Here is a 23,426-nt window from a genome sequence, read left to right on the forward strand (position 1 = left end):
TACAGAAGTCTGCTGGAACTGCCTGCAATGTTTCGAAGCCCATATTTTTAAGCAATAACCATCAGAGCAAGAATTGATTAAGGCTAAGTAGTATAGAATACATGGATCTGTAGCTCGAGTTCATGGTAATAAAAGGCAGGGAGGTGTAACTGTGTCGAGATTTTATAACATGAATAAATTAATAATAATGTCAAAACTAAGTATAAAATGTTGATGGTTTCTATAAAGTTTAAAATTGGCTTGCTTACCACATTATAACAGCGTTTCCCCATGAAACTTGTAAAAGAAGGGAACTCAGAATTGGGCGATGTGGCTGCTTCCTCCTCTACTTCCTCTTCATTAAACTCTTTCAGTTCAGTGGACTGGGAACTTGGAATGTTTTCACCAGCAACTATACAAACAAAACAGAAACATAAGTAATGATATGAGGTATTTTCCAGTAGAGTAATGTGAATTTGGCAACATTTTGATCATGTACCTGCATGATTGCAATTTCTGGGTCTGCCCCGACCTCGTTTAGCGTCAGCCCTGGTGGATTTTTCCAGAAACTTGTTTCGCATGCATTGCGTCTTGTCAAAGACCTCTATAGTGAAATGCATGGCTCTTTCATACCTAAATACTAAAAACTCAAATTCGCCCAAGGAGTTATCCGTTACAAATTCCTGCCATCCGTCTTGTAAATATATATCCCTTTCCATTTGACTCACTTGAACAGTCCATGAACATTTTGAAGAACCCTTCAACTCCAAAGTTGCCGTTTCAGAAAGTTCATTTAACAGGTGCCTTCGGAACTTGGGTGGGATTCTCTATAAAAGTTTATCAATTAGATAACAGAAACTAAACTTTCAGATTATGCAATTGATTGAGGATAGTAACAATTGATAGGGAATAGGTAGTAGGAAATATATAAAACAAGTTTCAGATTATGAATATATACCCGGACTACCTGCATCCTACTTTAACCTCGTGTTCATTTGCACTGATGCAACTTCAACCCAAGAGTTTCTGTTATCCAACCTAACATTTTAGTGGTCTCGAGATTTCGGAAATGCATCCCCAAAATTGACTCCAAAGTCTCGAAGAGTTCTATAAAAAAAAAAACAAAAAAAGTCTCGAAGAGTCCGAGGGATGGAAGAAAGGTATAGAATAACAAGAAATGGAATTCACTGAAAAATGCATCCCCTAAACCAACCTTCTCACCATTGTCCAAATGGTCTTTCAAGTTTCAATGAAATACATTGAGCAATAAAAAATGATATTGAATTACAAGAAAATTGAACAAGAGAAGAAAGAGGCTCATGGTCGCAAAATTGAAGGGCCGATCGATAAGTAACATATAAAGAAGAGTACGTTGTAAATCCTTGAACCTATTTTTAAGAGAGTATGTAGATAGTGTAGAGGCTCATGCATAATGCTCAGTATCGTAGAGAGCGATAATTCAGCCATAATTCTCCCCTTCAACTTCTGAGAATTTTGCTTGTACAGATTGACCAAATCCGAAGATGGCACATGCCTACTGAAATCTCTGTAATTTCTTTGGGACTAGGTTATAATGTCCAACAAGCATAGCACACGCCACACGGTGTACCAAAACATATGTTAGTTTCAAAATACATCACACAACTATACCAGTTATCTGCCATTGTATTCAAGCAAAATTTATCTGTCAACATGTAGGAGAACAAAAGTCAAAAACACATCTCATCCACGGCCAATCGATTACAATATTTCATGGACCTACGGAAAAAGAATAAGAAAAAACTAATCGAAACCAAACTAGAGAACTCAGTCCATGGTTCAACTGTTGATGCCTTATCATCATATATGAACATAGATCAACAAGGGTGTCTCACAAGATATTCTACTTATATTTCAAGGCTAGAATATGATGCTATGCAATCACACAGATGATAGGAATGTGAGTGCAAATGAGAATTCATTCCAACAAAAGAATAATAATAATAAATAAAAACAGGGCAAAAGTAGAAGATGACATCCTTGTTCAGACGACTTCAGTTTTGAGAACCAACAGGTTCTGTCGGAGGGGCTGATCCATCTCCTTCTACATTCCTGTCACCAGTCCTTTCAGCTTCAGAAGCTGCCGACTGGTCTGCATATCCATTGGTAGGTGGCTGCGACTGCTGATCTGGCTGATGCTGTGACTCCCCATTGGCAGAAGGGTCTGGCTGAGCATACCCACCTTGTCCATATGATGATGGCTGAGATGCTGCAGAAGCATCTTCGGCTGGCTGCTGCCCTTCATAACTTGGTTGGTAATATCCTGCTTGGGCGTGTGGTTGGCCTGTGCTGCTCGGATGAGACCAATACCCAGACTGTGGGTTATCCGTTGGCTGGCCATAAGGAGGTGCATATGCAGAAGATGGCTGAGTCATTTGTGCGGAAGAGCCGCCATCTAGGCTTGAAGACACTGCAGGTGGCCCATATCCAGAAGCTGCATATTGTTGCTGATCAGATTCTGGAACCTGACTAGAGATGTTTTGTCCATAGTTCGGCGGCGGCTGACCGTAACCCTGATCATAACTAGGGGGCTGCTGCGCGTAACTCTGATCATAACTAGGGGGCTGCTGGGCGTAACCCTGATCATAACTGGGCGGCTGCTGAGCGTAACCCTGAGGTGTCTGCTGAGCATAACCCTGAGATGCCTGATTGTAGTAGCCAGGATTTGGGGGAGCTGACCCCATAGGTGGTTGTTGTCCATAATAATTGTATCCACTGCTATCCTGAGGTGCTTGGGAAACCTGGTTTGACTGATCCCAACCACCTCCCTGGGCCGGATAGTTACCATAGTATGAGGCAGGTGCCGGAGGTGTACCATATCCTCCGGGTTGTGTGTACCCATAATGAGGCTGCTGTTGCTGAACTGGAGGTTGCCCAGGTGGGGCCCAATTACTCGAAGGGGGATAGGATGGTTGCTGCATATAGCTATTGGTTCCAGATGCATTTAATAAACGCTTCTGCAGGAAGGGATGAAAAAGGTGTTCAAAGATGTAAGCAACCATCCAGAAATGATAAGGGATACAAAAATACAAATCAAAGCATATTAGAAGTAGAGGAAATGTTAAAACTCAACAGAATGAATAAAATGAGCCGCCAAATACCAATTCAAAGTTCCTTTCAAACAGCTTTTATTTTATCTTCTAAGATTTCATAACAATACTAATTGCAAGGATAATTTCAAAGTAGTTTTCCTGAAAACCATAATGAATTAAAGTACATTCTTCTCCTGCATAGACCACTTAATTTGCATTTAAAAGGAAAATTACCATATTTTCAGCTCAAAGCCTCAAACTGAACCTCGAGAAAAGTTTAATAAAATACTTGGTGCATAGAAGGTGAGGGACCCTGAAAGTATTGTTTTAGGATATTCCCAAATGACAAATGGTTATAACAAAAAAAAAACTGCACATTTCTCCCTCGAATTAGTTCTTAAAAAGAAACTAAAGACCCCCCTTTTTTCCTAATCCAGAAGAATGCAAATAAAGGTACCAGCAATTGCCTGTTTGAGTACAACTATCAAACTGTTTCAGACTATGGAATATAAAAGAAACCCAGATGAAAGCTGAGTTGTGATCTCAATAATACGTTCAATAGATTGTCTATGTGATTCAAAGGTATTTTTTTTTAAGCATAAAGGATTCCATTTATTTCACGATCTCCGTAAGATCATTACTGAGCTAACAGGAACAGAAAAGGAACTAAGGTTGGGTCAAAATTGGTAACCATGATGACTCACCCCACTGATTACTTCGTTCACCAATTCTTTGGCTGCCTCAATTTGCTCTTGCCCTCCATTTATATATACTGATCTCTCAGTTGACATATCACCAGGAGGAAGGTGCAAAGGTACAATCTGAAAATAATGTTAAAACATTAAATAAAATTGAAATAAAAACTGAGAACATGTTATAAAAATGCATGGAAGAGGAATGGTCCATTTATTGTTGGTGCAACAAATTTTTTATACAGCAAAGTCAAGGTCCTCTATTGGTAAGGCAGTATGATTTTGTTTGATTGTCATCGAAAGACAAAATAACGTGTACGCTTCCAAAGAACCTGATTTGAGACTTCCATAGTTGCAGAACAAAGTAAATTGGGCACTTAACCAAACAACTGGGTCCCAGTTACATAGATTGGGAAGAATATCTCCAATCCTCTGTTCAGAACAATAGATGGCAAACGTATATCATGTGAATTATTATTTATTTTTTGCAAGCTATTAAACCTGTTATATCAAAAGTAGCACCATTGCAAATATGACCCGAGTGTTGTTGAAATAATTTCATAAGGTCGGCAGAGTACTTAATTAATGTGTGACTAATAACCAATGCATATACAAGAACAGATAAGCTGCAGTTCATAATATCACACACATACTAGTCCTAATAGGCTAATAGTGTCTTTGAATGCCCAAACAATAAAAATTAACCAACCTGAATACGAGCTCCTGACTTGGTTTGCATATTCCTAATAGTCTCCCCACCCTTGCCAATTATCAAAGCAACCTATTTGAATCATGAACGCCAACTTTATCCATTAGCATCAGCCTCAACATAGTATAAGATAAGAAAATGGGAGAATGAAAAGTTCCTACCTTATTGTTGGGAACTTTCATGACAAACTGTTCCCCTCCAGATGGCATTGAGTTATAACCTTGATTTGTAGATGGAACAGAGCCCCCTGCATCTGCCTGTGAAACATAAACATCAGGACCCATACTTCGAAAGAATGCATTTTTTTAGCATAAATATCAAGAAACTTAATGACGTGTTTACCTCTGCTATTACATCATTAATAAGTTGTTCTGCCCTACTAATCTGTTCAGATGTACCAGTCAACTCCACATCCCTCGTTAGAGAATTAGGATTAGCTTCTGAATCCCTGGTTATTTGGATTTTTGCCCCTGACTGTAATTGTAGTTGTCTAATTGTTTCTCCTTGTTTTCCAATAATTACACCAACCTGTAAGATGGCAATACAGGAAACAGTTTTGGATTTCAGAAAGAAACATGGATATTAAACCACGAAATAAGTCTGAAGGAGCTGCAGCAATACCTTTCCATTTGGAATATCTATTTTCTTGCTGGAGCCTGAACCATAAGCGTAGCCTGTTTGAGCAGTGAACACTGAACTAACGTGTTAGTTTGGAAACCAAAGACTATAAAATGGATCCATGCAGTTCAATCTTATAAAAGTGAGATAATTATTTACACAAGTAACTAAATGCATCTGAGACAGGATCTAAACATAAAAGCATTATAAGAAATCATCAGATACATTATTTTAGCTATTACATTAAAAAAAGAAGTAAAAGTACTTGAACGTATACTACTGAAGATAATCAAGCACACTGGGTTTTGTTCACCCCTAACGAGCTTGCAGTCAAGCACTCAAAAAATTTCATACTTAAAATCGAGCCACAGAACCACACTAATCCCCTCTTCGGCGATATACTTAGCACATGTCCCTATTAATTGCCCGCATACTTCATTCCACTATTGAATGTTGTTATTTGCACTAATGGCAACTGTAAATAACCAACCAATACATATTCAACGCTCAAGCTTTTTTCTTTCAAAAAAATCTCAAGTTGTCACGAAGCTGGCTTAAGATTTATGAGCCCTAAATTCAAATCCTAGTTTTTAACACTACAGCCTAAAACCCCAAAATCAAAAGCTTCAAAATTTCTAAGCTGCATTGTTTCTGAAGACCTAAAATCTCCATAAATCTTGAGGTACGGTCAACCCTAATTTTCTCTACCTCCACTCTTCAATTTCACTTCAGAGCTTAAACGCAACAGTAAAAACAAGAAATCAAAATCCTAAAAACGAAAACGAAATTGGGAGGAGTGAAAGAGCACCAACCAGGGTAGGCCGGAGGAGTGTAGACGGGGTTGGGCTGGAACGACTCGTCGTCGACTCGGGGGCGCTTCGACTCGGCATTGGTGACGAGGCGAGCGGCGATTTCCTGAGCTTTCTGCTTCGCGAGTAGGATACTCATGGCGGCAGGGTCTTCCAGCTTCCGCTTCGCACTGTCGCCGGCGGGGGTCTCCGGCTGATGATCTTTCTCTTCCGTCATCGTCTCTCTCGCCGGCGAATTCGAAGAGAGAGAAACTGAGAGAGCTCTGAGAGGAGAGAGAGAAGAAAGAGAAGGAAGGGAGGAAAAGACTCGAGGGAAGATTACATAGGGCGCAAAGAAATTAAAATACGACACCGTTTTGGGTTCTCCGCGCTGTTGTGGAATTCTACTACGCAGGTGAAAAGGTTGTCGAAGTGAGGACATTAAAACGCTGCCGTTTCGTTTTTTAATCTTTTTTAGTTTCTTACAAGAAAGAGTAGTTTTAATACACACTCATTTCTTAATGTACTACCAATTCAAATTTTCATGTCAATTATTGTCTAAACACGCCCAAAAGTATCAAAATTATCATTTATCAATGTATCATGAAATATCTTATTATTTATTATCTAGTATAATTATAATTTAACTTATATTTTTTTTTTCAAATCTTTCACGTTTTCTGCTAAAAAACATTCATCGTGTATGAACTTATTTTTTTTTTTCAAATTCTTCACATTTTCTTCTAGATTCATCTTGCTCATATAGAATAAAGCAGGGCATGATTACATGATCACTGCCTTCTATCGTAATTCAATGATCCATATTAAGTTCTCAATCCTATCTAACAGAGAATACCAAATCGCAAAACAATGAACTAGCTAAGCAAAAATGTATATCCTAATGGCTTAAAGTTACTTCATCAAGTACTAAAAAATAACTAATATGAGAAGATAGAACTCATACCTTAACTGAATGATTAATGTAATTATCTTAATAGTCAATCAATTTTTCTTTTTCTTTTCCTATAATAATATGTCTATTATAGTCATTTAACATACTTAAATCAAATTTCTGTAAAAAATAATAATAATAACGAGATGTGTATTAAGAGATATAGGGTGTGTATTTAAAACCTCTCTATAAGAAATGCACACAAATAGTTTCGTATTATGTGTCGTTTGGTTGATATGAATACCAAGACATGGAAAGGAAATTCTTTTCTAAACTAATTTGTAATGGGATAAGTTTTTGTATTTCCATGCGAGTGAACGGGTGTTTTAAAGATATTGAAAAAATCTAAAATTTGACCTTTTTTTGTGTGTGTTTGGTGAGTAAAAAAATGGAATATTTATTCAAAGTTTTCATTAAAACCAATTTAACAATTAAACACATCAACTTATAAAAAAAAGTATACAATCTAAAAAGAAAATTTATGTAATGTGTCTTTGTCAATGGGGATGAAAATAGAATACCAATTCTTGGTAAATAATTTCATTTCGAGTTTTAAGAAGGAATCAATTTTTAGTCAAATCACATATTTTATATTTCCTTTCCAACATGTAATTACAATTTAATGACACCTTGATATGAAAAATAAATTGAATTATTTTTCAATAGCATCAAATCATGTCAATGAGACAAAACTTTAGGGTTTTGCAGGAATCTGCTTGAGGACGGACATCGACGATGAAGAAGTATGAAAACATAGGATATAAGAAGGAACAACAAGTCGTTAATAAAAGAAATTGAGCAATTCCTTCAATGTCATACCGTTAAAGGCAAGTAGAAGGACAACCATTTTTCTCATCACCAACACATCTGGCGACTTGAGGTCAAAATATATATTCTTTTAGCCTTCATTCAAAAAGAATGCTTTGATACAAATAATCCCATAACAACCGAGACTGTATTTACCATCAAACCCAGTGTTCAGATTTTGATAGTCTCTACACTCTTGGGCCACGTAATCTTCTGCATCTCGACCTCTGCTAACTTAAATCACATCCAATTATACATGAAAGCAAGATTGTAGCTATATGCGGATAGGCTCAATATAGTTATCATCCATGGGAGATGACATGGCCTTATACGAACCGATTACTTCTGCTGTATAAACTTGTCATTTCACTTGAAGAGATGTTCTCAACATTAAGTGGAGATATGAAAAGATGCAAGGCGATGGTGAAACATGTCCAAAAAGCGACGGAGAAAGTCAAAGCTAATGAATTGAATAAGGGTGCTTTTGATACCCTTTGCATAGCTGCCAATACATATTTTTTATCTACTCTGATGGATCTTAAATGTAATTATAATAGTGAAGTCGATATATGTGGTTGGATCGCCAATGAAAAGATACAAATACATGCTCTATATCTCCCAATATATACTTAGCATTTGAAATATCTAAAATTAGTTCAAGTTTTTTTATACATACAATTGTTTCAAGTTTTGTTGATACATATAATTGGTTCAAATTATTAATTGTTATTTTGCTATAATAGAGATTTCAGACCTTAAGAGTTGGGGATAAGATGCCTGCTTTAGAAGTGGGAGTGGTTCAAGCTTTGTTTTAACAAGGTTAAAAGGGTACATTAATGTGTTTAAGAAAAAAAAGTGATCTAATTATAATATTATGATATTATCCTTTGTTATAATTTACTCAGGTTGATCATTTAGACCATGGATTTATCCAAAGGTGTGGAGGTTCTCAAATGTCATTTGATCAAAGCATCAATTAGGGAACCTAACACGGGTAAAGTTTTGAAAGGTATGCACATTAAACTTAGTTCTATTTTTGGTTTCGTTAAATTAATATACATTTAGCGAGGCTCTCCATTTATAAGCTAATGTATGGAGGCAACATGATGGATGAGCTTAATGATCCAAAGTATGGTGGATTGTGTTTTGATAGACGAAGTATGTTATTATTCATTGAAAAAAGACATTGAGACATTTTAACCACCACCGATTTGGAAGAACACTTGTTAAGATAATAAGTGTGTTCTCATATAATAATCTTTCTTTTCTTTTTCTTAACCTTTGTATGAAACTCTAATTGAGTTATTACGTGTGTCTACCTATGTAAATTTTTGTTCATCCACAAGTTTAATGGACCAATAGATGTCCACTAGTTGGATTATGGGTGTTATGAACGTGACTTTCTATTGCTTCAAGTGGCATGGTGCTCTCTTGGGCACAAATTCGTGAAAAGTGGTTCTTCACGTTTTCGTTTAAAGTGCACTGTACTCTAATGAAAAAAAACCAGAAAATAATGGATTAAATATCAAAACAGGAATATGAATGAATCAGAATTGCTCGGCTTATCTTTTTTTATTTGCTACGTAGTTTATTATTTGAAACAAGGGGTTCATGAGCTTATGAATGAAAGGGAATTCATGATGAATGAGCTGAATGATCCAACATGCTAGATTGGTTTTTCAATGAAAATGTATGCTAGTCGTCATTGGGGTGAGACATTGGAACATTCTAACTGCTGCAGACTTATAAAAATATTTGCTAAGAAAATAAGTGTGCTCATATCAATAATATTTTTTTCCTATTTGTATGAAACTCTAATTCGAAAATTATGTGTTTATATATATATATAAGCTTATGTTCTACTCATATTTAATGAACGTGTATGAAGAAGAGACTACTGAAATTGCTCTCTAATTAGAGAGAGAGAGAGAGAGAGTGAGAGAGAGAGAGAGAGAGAGAGAGAGAGCTAACTACAATAGGTAAGAAAAAAAAGACTTTCTTAGGAGAAAGAGGAACCAAAGTTCACCTGTTTTTGCTTGGAAAAGTTTTACACAGCAGAAGAATTCAATGATCACTTTGAGAAGAATGAGGGATGTAAGACACTTTGTGATGTAGGGAGAGGGCAATACAAAAGAAAACCTGGGATAAGTAAAGAGAGGAAAATAAGATTGGTGAAAAAGCAGGTCGTCAATGCTAAGGAGAAGGGTGCTCTGAAGAAGGAAGGGAAGAAGAAGTAAATAGGAGAATGAAGTATAAAGATGGGATGTGGGAGCAACACATAGAAAAACCCAAAGTTTTTGGTTAATGAATTGTGCACAATTTTGTTTGTGGCTTTGTCAAATGATCCCAACAGTTAGATGCTACGCAATCATATCATTTGTTATACCTAAAAAAATGAACGTGTATGAAATTGATGGGTAATTGCTTGCAAGATACCAAAGAAAAAAGAGCAAGCTCCTGCTATGGAATAATTGAAGCATGACTGATATTGTACAAGCAAAGGAGATTTCAATTTTCTTTTGCAAGTTTGTTATTAGTTTATGTTGTATGCACACATTGTAGAGAGAGTTAGATTTAGGACAAAATAACTCATAATGTTTCAAAAAAGAATAATATAAAATACCAATTTTTATAATTCCTCACGATAAAGAGGAAGATGTGCTGATTTTTTTGTACTTATTCTTATTTTGACTTTTTGGCAATTATTCATTTTGTACGAGTTCATTCTGTGTCAAAAACTTTGATATATGTGTCATATCACATTTCAATCATAAAAACATCACAATAAAGCACATGACCTCTATCTAGCTTGTATCTTTTAACAAGGTTGAACCAAATCATGGAATTGAGTTATTTGGCGTGCTCAGTCTAGTAAGACTTTGGTAGTAAACTCAAGACAATATTAATCGCAAAAGAATTATTGCAGAGATGGTGAATACATCATGTCTAATAAGGACTTTAAACGTTTTATAAAAAAGAACTACTTTTGCCCAAGAGAGTACCACTTGATGAATTATAAAATCACGTTCATGATGACTCCAACCCAATCAATCCGTGGGATTTCATACACGTTCATTAATCACCCAACTGAACCAGATTTGATCTTTTGAAATTATTCGGGCCCGCGTGCATTGTAGGTTACTAGTTAATTTTTTTTTCGGGTTTTTAAACCTGAAGTAGTTTTATGGTCAAACTTGGATTAAATTTTAAATGATTCAGATTTGGATGATTTTTCCTCTTGGGATGGGTTAGTGAAGAGTACTTGATTGACTTAATCATGGTATCATGCTGGAGACATAAACCAACGATTGATGTGCTAGACAAGAATGTGATGCAGAAGAAGTTAACCACTACAGACAATCATGATGATTTCGAAGACTACTCATTAGATTGGGATGATGACGAATATGAGGTGATTATTGCGCACCTTGAGCAACATGTGTTCTAAATGAAGTATGCAAAATTTGTGGTCACAAGAATGGTTACCCTATGGACAAGGAGGAACATTATAATCCAATGAAATATTTGAATTGTGGTAAAAATGGTGATTACGGAGAGATTTTGTAGCTATACATATATATTTTTCTTTTTTTGACCTCAATGCCTAGCACCTGGATAATGGGAAACTTAGTTAATTACACACCAAATAAATGTAAAAAATTACACAAGGAAACTTAGTACATTACACATTAAACACTAGCCACCTCTATGAGTGTATAGTTGTTTATGGTGGTCGAGCATTACCGACTCTAATGGATATTACGCTTATTAGATACATCCATACTACACTTCTATTTCTTTCCATTAGTTTTTCTACAGATTACTAGCTCAGGATCAATTTTGCTTCCATAGTCAAATCCCTCACATGCCACATCCCCCATATCCTAAACCGGCTATCGCAGCTCCTCCTCGGAGTGAGCATAGCGGCAAACACCTTTAGCAAAACAATGATCTATGAGCTGTAGAAATGGGCACATCTTAGTCTTATATGTTTCAAGGTTCACCCTTTAGCGCGTTGTTGCCACTCTAGCCAGAATCGGTAACGCAACCAGCCGTGGTCTGAGAGGAGGAAAGGAACCGACAACAGAAGGAAGAATTACAAACATACCGGTAAACAGAGAAATTGTTGACGCACCGTTGGCAGTGGGAGGTCAAGCTGACGCACAGGCGCGGCTAGACGCGCTATAGTACCGAATATGCTACCAAAAACTAGCTCTTGCACAATCATGTCCTCATCATCCCCAAACTAAATAAAAAAATACGAAAACAACAAAATGTCAAACCAATTTTTCCCTGTGCAGATATGTAATTATTGTGACATGCTTAAAAAAAACAATAGATACTAGATGATACTTTCAATGGCTATGGATTCTGGTAGATCGGTTGATTGTGGACATGTTCATCTCTCAAACAAAAAAATTTAATAACATCTATAACAGTAGCATGACTAATATCTATTTAATTACTCTATTTATTTAGTGATCGGTTTGACAATCTTACCCTAACAATATTAAGCTAGTAAGTTGCTAAATATTACTCTAGCAATATTAAGTTGCTAAATGTTATGTTTTATCAAATTGTAGTTTGAGACGTAAGGAGCAAATATTTAGCTATTTCTTAGCAATGAATGAGTCAATTAACATATTTAGCAATCCTTTTTAGCAATTATGTTGGACTTCCATAAAATTTTAACAAATCGTTAGAAATTTTCAAATTAGCAATTATGCTAGAGATGTTTTTAATATGTCGGTAAATTTGTATGAGGTCATCATATGTCGTCGTGGAAAAAATGTACTTGCTGAAAAATCATGGACAGTGTCCCGTTTCCCTTCCACCTTATTTGAAAGGAAAAATGATGAAAATAGTGTCCCACCTTTTTAGAAATATGCACTTTGGTGTCTAACCTTTGAAAAAATTCAGATTAGTGTCTCATATTTCTACTTTAATAATAGAATGGTGTCTAAAGCTAACAACTCCGTTACCAATAGTTCTATTTTTTTGTAGCTCTAGGTATCTCTACAACTTATCAAGCTCCCTTCTATTAAGAACTAGCATTCAATATGCCAAAAATTTCACCTAACGACCTCCTAGCTACGCTTACTTAACCTTGGCGGGATCACTGTTGTCTTTAACCAAGAATGTGGTGAAAACTAATAGAAAAAACTTAGATTACCTTAGTCATGTCCTAAAAAATAAATTTACTAGCTTTTCTTTTTATATAGATGGTATAATGGGCTCACAACAGAATTTATTTATTTCAACATATATACAGACTAAAACCCAAAACCTCAACTCTTGGGTAAACAATTTTACACATGACTTAAAATAAATACAAATTTACTTGTAGAAAAAGCACATCGCACCACACCAAATGATTACAACAACAAGATACTTCACACCAAATAAGCACACTCACTTAAACTCAAACTATATTATACATTTACTCATACACTCACACTATACTAGAACACTAGTAGACTGGCTCCTTCTTTTTGAAAGGTGGTGAGAACTTGAGATATAAGTTCTTCTAATTTTTTTTATTGTGCCTTCTTTGAGAATGTTTAGCGCATTATATAGGCATCATACTCCAACTAAGAATTAAAACTGATATAAAGGAAGTGCAAACATGAGGAATCCCCAAAAGCTACTTTAATTTTGCAAAAGCAAAGTTAAATGGTTTTTAGTGTTAGCAACCATTCACGCTTCAATCAGAAAAGAAAAGTATTTTGGCTTAATGCATCGATAACCACATAACATTCAATCTGGTTGATAATGTTAAGATGTGCCTCATCATCAAAATCGTAAGAGGCATTTGAGCCATAATCCTCTATTTCGGATTCAAGATTTGAATCATAGATGTGAATTTTATGCTTTTATTCATTTTCTATATTTTCTAGCTAGGTGGTAGTGGCCAAAGTGCAATCCACTTCTTTTCTCCCTAAGGATGTAAAGTAGTCGCTATTCTTTGGTGGAAAATGATTATAACAGGCGACCATTATTTTGTCTCCATTCGCTAGAAGACTTGAACTTCGGTCTCTTGGAACTATCTTCCTCATGTTGGCAATAGTCATGGTCTTTATCCACGGGATGCTTTGATTAGGCTTACCACTATTCTTTGTGACAAAAGACCTCTTTGCTGAACTCTGGATAACTTGACAAAATGGTATGGAGAAATGTAGTTTATTTGTGTAGACACGAATTTTAATCTCAGAATGCATCTGTCATGTCTGATATGCTTTATAGCTTCATAAATTATCTCGAGAAATCCCTCCAAATCTTTATTTGATTTTGTCCAGAGGTTGTGAACAAAACTATTTTCCACAAGCCACAGTTTGTGCTGCTGAGGATATTCTGCTTGAACATCAACTAGATACCTCCCATAATATGAGTCATGAATTACTGATAGGGTTTCTTGAAAAGCATTTATCTTCCTAGAATATCCTAAGATATTATGAAATTTATACAATTCATCTTCTCTTAATGCTAAGATAGGAAGTTTGGCACTCTCAGAATTTTCAAGGAACATTACCTTTGGAGCTTGAAATTCTTTAGTAGCAACCTGCTTATCTTTTTTATGTGATTCATACAATTTTTTTGTTAAAACTTCAAGAGGTTAAAGCATATGACACTCATTCTCATCACAGAATGCATACAAAATATTATCTATGATGATTTTTGGTTAAAAGGATAATAACCTTTCAGTTCGGAAAACTGGTCTATCGAATATCTTCAAATGTTGGTGTAAAATCCTCTTCGTTCATGTAACTTCAGGAAGCTTGCTTGCCTTAAAAGGGACTCTTCTGTCTTTTGGCAAGGCATCAGCCATAAACAGACTTGATATGCCTTTACCGTCTGCTGTTTGAGACATGCTAGTCAATCATTTACCTTGGTATTGATAAGTTGTGGTTGTATTACTAGGATGCAGCAAGAACTCATTTAAGAGTTTCTTCTCCTCTTCAGAAGTTGCCGACTGATATTCTTCCTTCAATGTGGATTTGTCATCCGAGTGCCTGTCCCAATCCCTCTTCGGTTTGGGCTTCTGTTTTCCAGCTAGTCTTCTTAATTCAGCAATACTATATGACACTATATACTGATAACCAGGTCTGCTCTTGTATTTTCCCATAAAGTCTTCTCTTATGGTTCAAACTTCTCTTCAGGGTCTGGTCTTCTACTCCTAGGATTACGTCATTCTCTTTGAAACATTGTCATTTCTCTGGTCAGGGCATCTGGCAACTAGTTTTTGTCTCCTGCAACCATTTCAACATCATATTCATATTGAGATAAAAACATCTGTCATTTAAGGACTCTTCCTCTATTAGCTGCATCAGTTAGTTTATAATTCTTAATTTTTTTTAACTTTTTTATTATCTATTATGACCAGAAACATGTTTCCAAAGAATGCCTCGACATCCTTAATGAATTTTGTTAGAGCAATGACTTCATTGTCTCCAGTAGAATAGTCTAATTCAACTGAATAAAACTTTCCCGACATGATCTTACAAATCTTCTCATGACTTGTATCTGGGGCAACAACTAAGACAACTCCTGCCCAATAGTAATCACTTGCATTGGTTTGCAAAATTATCATATCCTTCTTCTAGTAATTGCAAAGGTGGAAGATTCTTCGTTAGCTCTGTGACAATATTGCTATCGTCTGTCGTGAAAGACCACTTTTTTGAGCTTGTTTTGGGAAAAAGAAGTGCAGTGAGACCACTAACTTGAGGAATAAAATCTCTCGCAAAATTAACAACTCCCAAGAATCTCTGTAAAGACTTAGCATATGGGATGTTGTTTGGAAACTGACTAATCTTCTTGACAATATCATTTAGGAGATGAATTTCTCCATCTTTAACATGTATGCCATGAAAATCTATTCAAAATTTGATAAAATGAATTTTTTTGTCCAAGGATGATTCCCTTTTAAACTATGAGCTTGTAAATCTGCTCGAGGTACTTTAAATGTTCATTCATAGTCATAGTCTTTGAAAAAATTAGAATGCCATCTATATAAACCATGCATAAATCTGCATAAGGCTTGAATATAGTATCCATCTTTTGTTGAAAAATGAAATGAGCTTGTTTTAATCTAAATGATATGACTAGCTATTCATAGTGTCCTTGAGGAGTTTCAAAAGCAGTTAAGGCTATGGAATCAGGATGCATTTTGACTTGCAAGAATCCTGATTTTGCATCAAATTTGGAGAAAATCCTTGCTCCCTTAAGTCTGTTGATGAGAACTCTCACCTGAGCTATCTAATAACCATCATTGATGGTCTTCTTGTTAACATCTCTATAATCTATCACTATTCTACATTTTTCTCTTACTTGTTTGCATGGTTTCTTACAAAGAAAGCTGGAGCATGATGATGACTGTATATTAGACAACCTAATTAATTTCTTTTTAAGAAGTTTTTGAATCTGGATCTCCATTTTTTCTATCTTGCTCTCTTTAATGAGGAATTGCTTTTACATGGAAAATAGCGTTTGCATCATGTATCTTTAGCTCACAATATACTGGATCTCTTTCCCAATACAGTTGATCATCTTCACTGATTACAGGCTTCAGTAAATTCTCAATCTCTGCAAGGGTAGAAACCTTCTTTTGTTCAACCTCGTTGGCATACACATTAAGGTTATGTTCCATTATGAAATCCTCTTCTCCATCAGAGCTTGAACTTTCATTATCAGAAGCTTGAGGATCTTCCTCTAATTCTAAGTCTTCCGAGTCTTCTGAACTCGTTTCGACTATTACTATTTCTTGGTGCTCCTTTAGCTGATCTTTCAATAGTAGCACCGGCTGAATTTCCAGTTCATAACTTGGCTTGTGATCACCACTCTTCGCTTGCGATCTTTGATACTGTTTTGTGAATCCTTCTTCGGTAATTCTTACCGCATGTGTCTGGATTCCCAGTTTAACTTGTTATATTTTTCAAAACCAAGTATGTCTTGAGTTTGAGTTACTGTTTGTTAAATGAGAAAATAATTTCTTATCAACATATCAGCTTCTTGAGCTTGACACTGCCAAAATCGCTTAACGATAAAAGTTCCTCCTCCGAAGGAAATTTTAACATTTTTAGCGAAGATATTTATTAATATCTCGTTGTTTCCCATTCCAACTCTTGTGACTGCTTTCTCAAAACTTTCACAGTATTTTTCAGGAATAACATTTTTTTTGTTAGGCCGTATGTTGATCCACTATCTACAAATGCATGTAGATGATATTTCTTGTAATTGGGAAATTTCAGTCCTACAATTATATAGTTGTTGTATCCACTCGTCTGGGCTTGTTTTAATGGTTTTGGTGAATCACTAGTAATCTCTATAAAATGATTAATTATCCTTTCATCATCATTCTGTGAGGAAGACTCTCGAACTTCTGTTGATATTGAATTACTTAATGAAGTTACTAACTTCATTTTTTTCAATATCATTCCCAAAACTCTGCTTGAAGGTTTGTTCTTTCTCTTGCTTATAGAACATTTCATATTCTTGATCAACAAAGATATGAGCATCATTTTCATTTTTTTCATTTGTTTCTTCTCAATTCTGCGATGAAGCATTATTTATAATATGTTTCTCTTGCTTTTCGCAATTCATAGGCACCGTACTATCATCCTTACACTTGCAATAGTCACATGTGAAAGCTCGTGGCTTCGGGCGGAAAACACTGATAATATCAGTTTGCTCTTTCTTTTCCTCTTGTTTACAATTTTGGACTTGTAACAGAATTATAGGACGATATCCTACATCTTTCTCTTTTTCAGAAGAATCTTCTAAAGTATTTTCCGTCTCGCTATCTGATGGGTATTCAAGAGAATATATGATTCGTTCTCTTCATTATAATAGGTGATTTCAAACCCGTTTAGGTTTGCATATTCTATAGCTTCATCATATTCAACTATTAATGCCTTAGAAGTCCTCTTATCTTTCTTAGGACATTTGTTGGCATAATGACTTTCAGCTTTGTAGAGCTAGCACCTGCATGTCTTTTTAGTATCTCTGGAAGAATTATCTTGTCTTGGTTTTTTCTTCTCGAAAAATCTCTTTTTAGGAGATGTTTTTTTCTTTCTTCTCTTCAGAAGATTTTGGTTTGGATGATTTCTTCCTAAATCTATACTTCTTAGAAGTGAACTTTCATCCACGTTATTTGCTCTCGAAATTGCTTGAGAACTTGCTCTTATGCTTCATGTCTTTAGAGATATGGCAACTCCACTGAGTTGGAATATCCATAATTTTAGGACACATATTCTCAACTCCTCTAAGTTGTTTCTTAGCAGTTCTTGACTTTAGGTTTTTTGTGCATTACTTTCTTAAGAGATCCTTAACTCTTTCTGCTATTCCACCAACCATAAACTGAGGAAGGGGATTTGTCTTCAACATATTTGACTGCTGCATCGTTCCATGGTTCTGGAAGTTTTCTTGATGAGATCATCATTTTCTATGTCTCCAAATGTGCATCAGTAATTCTGAAATTCATTCGTATATTCCTCAAAATATCTCATATTACAACTACTCAATTTCTGAATATTTGCTCTAGCTCTTTCTTCTGCTTACTCACTATGCCATGTTTTGTCTCCACAAACTGAGCATAAATTGGCATGGTAAAGTCCAAAGGACTATTGGATTAAGCAAGTCTATTTGCCCAGCTTATCCACATCGAGCTTTGCTTATAGGAATTAATACCATTTCTAGACAATTACTGTCAAGGTTGACTCATAGTATCCATGAGCATCCTCATTTGTCTTCAACACAAGATCTTTTAATTCCTCTTTTTAAAACATTTTTATAGGTCTTTTAGAATCTTCTTCCTCAAAAACGTTTTCGTGGAAGGTTGTAGCTCTTAATTCAGAGGTACTAGCCTCATCATATCCAGCAATGGAGTACCTATGATGGAATTGAAGGCTAATTTTTCCTCCCATATCTTCATAAACAGAAGCATTTGAACTATGAACTTGTCTTTCTTGAGGTGAAAGTCTCCATTCCCTTGGGAATATTACTTCATGCTATTTTTGTGACATGTTTTTGTTGAGAATTATTTTGGGATTTGTGAGTATGGATGTAGTAACACCAAGGTTATTTAAAAATCTGGTATTCGGTGCTACATTCGAACTCATTAACTTGTAATATATTCTAAAATCTATAGCAAGTTTCATCATCTCATTCTTCATCGAGATTCCATTTATCTTCAATCTCAGTTTCAAGCAATGAGTTGCGTCTCTCAAATGAGTAGTGAAATTGTTCTTCATGATTACTTCCTATCTCTTGGAGGTAGGCTATGCTGTAATTCTGTTGGTGAATTATGACTTCAACGTTTTCGCTGAGTTTTTCTGTAGGAAGGTGAAAACTTAAAGCTTTACCATCTTCCTTTCTCACTTTTAGATCTACTCTTTGGTTCATCATATTCGGGAAACTAGAGTTTATAAAAGCTTCTTCAGGCTTTCCTATATATATTTTAAATCAGCAGCTTGCTGATGAATATTATCAGCGAGATTTTCGGTTTTAGCTTAACTTCTTTTCAATATCTGAAAGATATTGTTTCTTTTTGAGGTAATCTAGCTTGATTTCAAGCTTAGCTAATCGAGAATTAATCTCCTTGAGTTGATCTGTTCGAAGGCTAAACCTCTCGAGTTAATTTGAAACTTTGGCTTTGTTTGTGCTTTTTCTCTCTAGATATGTGATCTAGGATTTCAATCAAATTTGGTCTTGATGGATCAAGTTCTGCTACTCCAATCTCTTTCTAGAGATGAATATGTTCATCGAATATAGTATTTAATACACTGCACATGTATTCAATGGAGTATTGGCTTTCTTGAATATGTCTCGAATGAAAGCACACTTGTCACTTATCACTTCCCTTTTTGGTACAAAAAGATTAATAACTCTTAAGTTTGGATTCTATTTTATTGGCTGAAAGGGACCAACTTTGTAGCATAAGTATGTTTTTCACCTGTTTTTAAGCAAAATAGGCTCTACTACCAACTAGGGCAGATCTAACCGAAGCTCAGAAAATCAAGAGGTTTTTGATCCTCTTGAAGAGTCAAGTAAAATTCTTATTTCTTTTTGGACAGAGGAGATATCTATCTGGATTTGAAAAATAATATTCCAGTAATCTCAAATATTTCTATCAAGCTATGCTCTAAACCTTTTTAGTTTTTTTTTTAAATTTTCTTTTTCTTCTTGTAATTCTTTATAAGTTAATTTCCAGTCTGCAATATAGTCTAATCTAGTATAAATTACTTCAATAATTTCAGATAAAATTGTTTACCTTCGAGTGCTAAGGGTAGATTTTAACTGCAAAATGTCAAAATAATCAAACTCAAAATATGAGCCCATTACGCTCCGTCAAGAAAATATTTAACAGTGTTAATGGAGTTAACTGTTTCAGATACCAAAGCTGTATAAAAATCTAAACTTGAGACACCATTTTGATATTTATGAAACTTGAGATATTAAAATGCATATAAAGGAAAAGGTCAGATACTATCTATGTTATTCTTCCTATCTGAAATACATATCGATCCCTTTGGTCTCAGATCCTCTACCTATCGCCAAGAGACGTTTCTAGTATGTATCGAATGATCAAAAAACAAAACCCGGAATCTCTCTTTACTCTCTAGTCTCTCCAATTTAATTAGATGATGCTGCAATTCATTAACAAAGATGAAGATTCCCGCTACTATTATTACGATATGTATATCCAACAATACAAATATTCTAAGAACTACAATCTCATTTACGTTTACAGAGTGCACCCTAATGAAAAGAAAAGGGAACAAAGGGGCTAAATATCAAAATGGGAATGTGAATGAATCCGAATTCCTCGGCTCATCTCTCTAGTACCCTATGGGGCAGAGCTTCAAGGCCAAGGGGAAGCAGACTCGTATTCTGGATGAGTCAGGGCTACAACAATCTATGCATGATGTAATAACACTTCTAGTCTTGATTCTTGACACAGTGATCTAAAAATAATAGACGCTGCCTTCGAGCAGCTCTTGATCAATGGTAAAAATTCATTGGACAACATTACACCTAAATCATATCAAAAGGGAGAAACTACCTGCCAAAAAAGAAAAGGATGAGTAAAACAATGAACTGGGGTAACATATATGGCTAAATCATATCAACTGAACAACAGAAACACAAGGATATTATAATCATGTATAAATAAAATCAGTGGTTGAGATAGAACCCTAAAGGATTTAAGTTTAACATGATCAGAAGGGTTTGAAAACCTTCAGACTAGGGAAAGCAGAACAATGTAAATAGCAAAATTGAAAATTACCTAGTGTGATTTTGCATGAAGCATTTTAGAGCTCATTTGGTTCAGATTGACTGCCACTTTCAGACTGATGTGTTGATGCTGCTGTCGATCCCTTTCGAGGTCTTTTGTACCACAAAAATGCCAACCACAGTGACCATAACAAACCGCCATTGGCAATGTGTGGGATTATTATTCGACCCCAGAATGGGTAATATGGGCCAGGCAATTTGAGCAGCGTGAAGAAAATTGTCATGACAAACAGATGCCAGGGAACTTCTGCATCCTGACAATTGGATAAAGACAGATAAGCTACACATGGAACAAGCTTTCCCCATATAAAAGTTGTTCGAATAGAATGAAATTGGGTGAGAAAAACTCATGAGACATGCACTGATTGTAGTGCTTTACTCTTGCAGAAGGGAAATGCAGAAGCATATACAAACTATACATTTTGGCAAACAAGCAAAAGAAAGGACATAACAAGACAAGAGATGAACCAACAAAAGCTGTCATGACCAGTCAATTGAATTGACATTCTTACGAATATTTATTAATAGAGGAGAACCAGATAACTAAATAACTTACCCTAACTTTGGTGATATCTATCTTCCATAATAGGGGATCCCATCCGACCAATAACAAATGGTTTAACCAAATTATAACATTCTAGTAATAAAGCGAAACAACCTTACCTTCAGACGTGGAGAAACATTTAAGGCTGCCACTTTTAGAGCTTCAGCAACAGCCATTCCAATGATGACAGGTACAGGAACAAAAAACAACTTCCTTTCCTGTGCGCAGTAGGACATCTCACTGAGGGAGGAAACTGCTAGCAGAGGTACACATAAGTACTTTACAACCGCTAGTACAAGGTCAACAATGAGTTGAATAAAGTTGAACCCTGCTCTTTTCCAAGGGAATATTTTGACTGGCTGCGGAGAACTCTCCCACAACTTTCTTGATTTAGCAATCAGCTGATCAAATTTTAGCTGTCCATGGTCATCAGACTGTCCAGCAGTCATATTCATAGCACAGGAGATACTGTACCGGGAATTCTGAAGCAAATAAGAAGGCTTAACACTTGGACAAAAGGAATGCACTTGACTAAACTGCGCCAAACCCTTCTACAACACAAAGAAACTTGTATTAAGAGAAAGCAACTAAATCATAATCCAACCTCAGCTCCATTCAACAAAAGCAACATTACAACTAGCTTTGACCCTGTTGGCAGAGCTGGTGAATCGTCTCAGGAATTGAGAATTCAGAAATTATATGATGGAAAGTTCTAAATTTATTCCCTTAGCAGACCTAAAACCTGATAATCCTTTAAATCAGAATATAATTGCGTTGAAAGTAGTTCAACACCAACAAAAGCACGCTATAACCACTTTGAAATGGTCATACTAACTAAACTTGAAGAATATTCATTTCCCATTTTATCCATTGCACTTAGATCAGCTTTGCCAGCCTCAACCAAGATACTATGTTGAGATGCACCATTAGAATAAATCAAGCCTTAATAAATACCAACATTATGTGTTTTTCCTTTTTCTTGAGTCCAACAAACAGAGACAATGCTACTACATTCAAGAAAGTGAAACCCAGGTTGGTATTCCATGAGAAACTCTAAACTCCCACACCATTCTCATTCAAATATTCATCGAATTATTTACCCGCATTAACCAACCAAATGCAAGTTTCACACATGAACTCAAATACAGTAACAAAACCATAACTACCCTCAAAAGAAGAAATGAAATCAAACAAGTTGGAAGCTGACCTTGGACGACCCATGAATGGAATGGGGAGGTTTATTGTAAAGGGCCAATTTGGCAGAGACCTGGAGGTGGGTCGAAGTAGAGAGCAAGTGACAAGGATAAAGAGTCGTCATTTGCCTCCAAAGTCGAGACCTTTCCCACGAAACTCAGAAGAAAAACTAAATCAGAATTTGGGTTCGAACAATGATTCGATTGTTGGATAAGAGTTTCGAGTTTTCAGAGACTCTCTCAGGGCAGACGGACAGGTCTGGTTTTTGAGAGAGGGTTTAACCCTTTTATAAAGGATGGAGCTGGAATCTGGTGTTGACGCGCCACACTAAAAACGTATGCACGCCTTTTAGTGGTGTTTTCTTGAGATACGAATACGATACCACACGTCTACACTACGATCGATGCATTATTTGATTTATTTCATGGAGCTATGAGTAGAAATGCTCAAACCAAATAGACTTTTTAACTGGTGCGTCAAAAATTTAATAGTTTGTAGTAAACTTATGATTATATATATAGTTCGAAGATCTCGACATGGATTAGTAGTCTCTAACTCTAAAAAGAAGTCTTTGAAATAACCGTGTGATCTCGATACTCATTTTGAGCCTCACCAGTTGAATTGTTCTAGCTGGTAGTGGAATACATGCATGTTCCTAGCTCTTGTTAGTCAATCAAGAATTTAAGATAATCAAATTCGATGTTTAGTATGCAAGAACAAACTTGTACATACCTTATTTTAGCTCATGGAGCCCTAAAGAAAGTAAATAATGAATTGATCGA

The 23,426-nt window shown here is 35.7% G+C and overlaps 2 protein-coding genes across 5 annotated transcripts; both read right to left on the reverse strand.

The window, feature by feature from the left end:
• Positions 1-1,626: 1,626 nt before the first annotated feature.
• On the reverse strand, positions 1,627-6,158 carry LOC126782258 (uncharacterized). The gene is made up of 7 exons (XM_050507474.1): positions 5,882-6,158; positions 5,073-5,143; positions 4,794-4,979; positions 4,613-4,708; positions 4,452-4,523; positions 3,755-3,871; positions 1,627-2,975 (listed from the first exon to the last, which is right to left on the reverse strand). Exons 1-7 carry the CDS (start codon positions 6,093-6,095, stop codon positions 2,013-2,015), a joined length of 1,719 nt encoding a protein of 572 aa, XP_050363431.1. The 5' UTR covers positions 6,096-6,158; the 3' UTR covers positions 1,627-2,012.
• A 14,132-nt stretch (positions 6,159-20,290) lies between these two features.
• LOC126784444 (uncharacterized) lies at positions 20,291-22,882 on the reverse strand. 4 transcript variants are annotated; one of them, XM_050509908.1, is made up of 4 exons: positions 22,658-22,882; positions 21,570-21,932; positions 20,899-21,160; positions 20,291-20,673 (listed from the first exon to the last, which is right to left on the reverse strand). In XM_050509908.1, exons 1-3 carry the CDS (start codon positions 22,766-22,768, stop codon positions 20,924-20,926), a joined length of 711 nt encoding a protein of 236 aa, XP_050365865.1. In that variant the 5' UTR covers positions 22,769-22,882; the 3' UTR covers positions 20,291-20,673; positions 20,899-20,923. The 4 variants fall into 4 exon arrangements, with proteins under 4 accessions (XP_050365865.1, XP_050365864.1, XP_050365863.1 ...); XM_050509907.1 differs by having other exon boundaries at positions 21,570-21,998; XM_050509906.1 differs by having other exon boundaries at positions 20,291-20,669; positions 21,570-22,001.
• Between the last annotated feature and the right edge of the window lie 544 nt (positions 22,883-23,426).

Source organism: Argentina anserina, chromosome 2 (genome assembly GCF_933775445.1).
Source record: "Argentina anserina chromosome 2, drPotAnse1.1, whole genome shotgun sequence".
Classification (NCBI taxonomy): Eukaryota; Viridiplantae; Streptophyta; class Magnoliopsida; order Rosales; family Rosaceae; genus Argentina; species Argentina anserina.

Excerpts from the sequence above, each read along its gene's own strand:
- LOC126782258 (XM_050507474.1), bottom strand. The coding sequence starts at position 6,095 with ATGACGGAAGAGAAAGATCATCAGCCGGAGACCCCCGCCGGCGACAGT. Across the intron at positions 4,980-5,072 it reads TAGATATTCCAAATGGAAAG|GTTGGTGTAATTATTGGAAA; the intron begins GTATTGCTGCAG and ends GCCATCTTACAG. Across the intron at positions 4,709-4,793 it reads TTAATGATGTAATAGCAGAG|GCAGATGCAGGGGGCTCTGT; the intron begins GTAAACACGTCA and ends TATGTTTCACAG.
- LOC126784444 (XM_050509906.1), bottom strand. The coding sequence starts at position 22,768 with ATGACGACTCTTTATCCTTGTCACTTGCTCTCTACTTCGACCCACCTC. Across the intron at positions 22,002-22,657 it reads CCATTCATGGGTCGTCCAAG|AAGGGTTTGGCGCAGTTTAG; the intron begins GTCAGCTTCCAA and ends TTTGTGTTGTAG. Across the intron at positions 21,161-21,569 it reads ATGTTTCTCCACGTCTGAAG|GATGCAGAAGTTCCCTGGCA; the intron begins GTAAGGTTGTTT and ends TCCAATTGTCAG.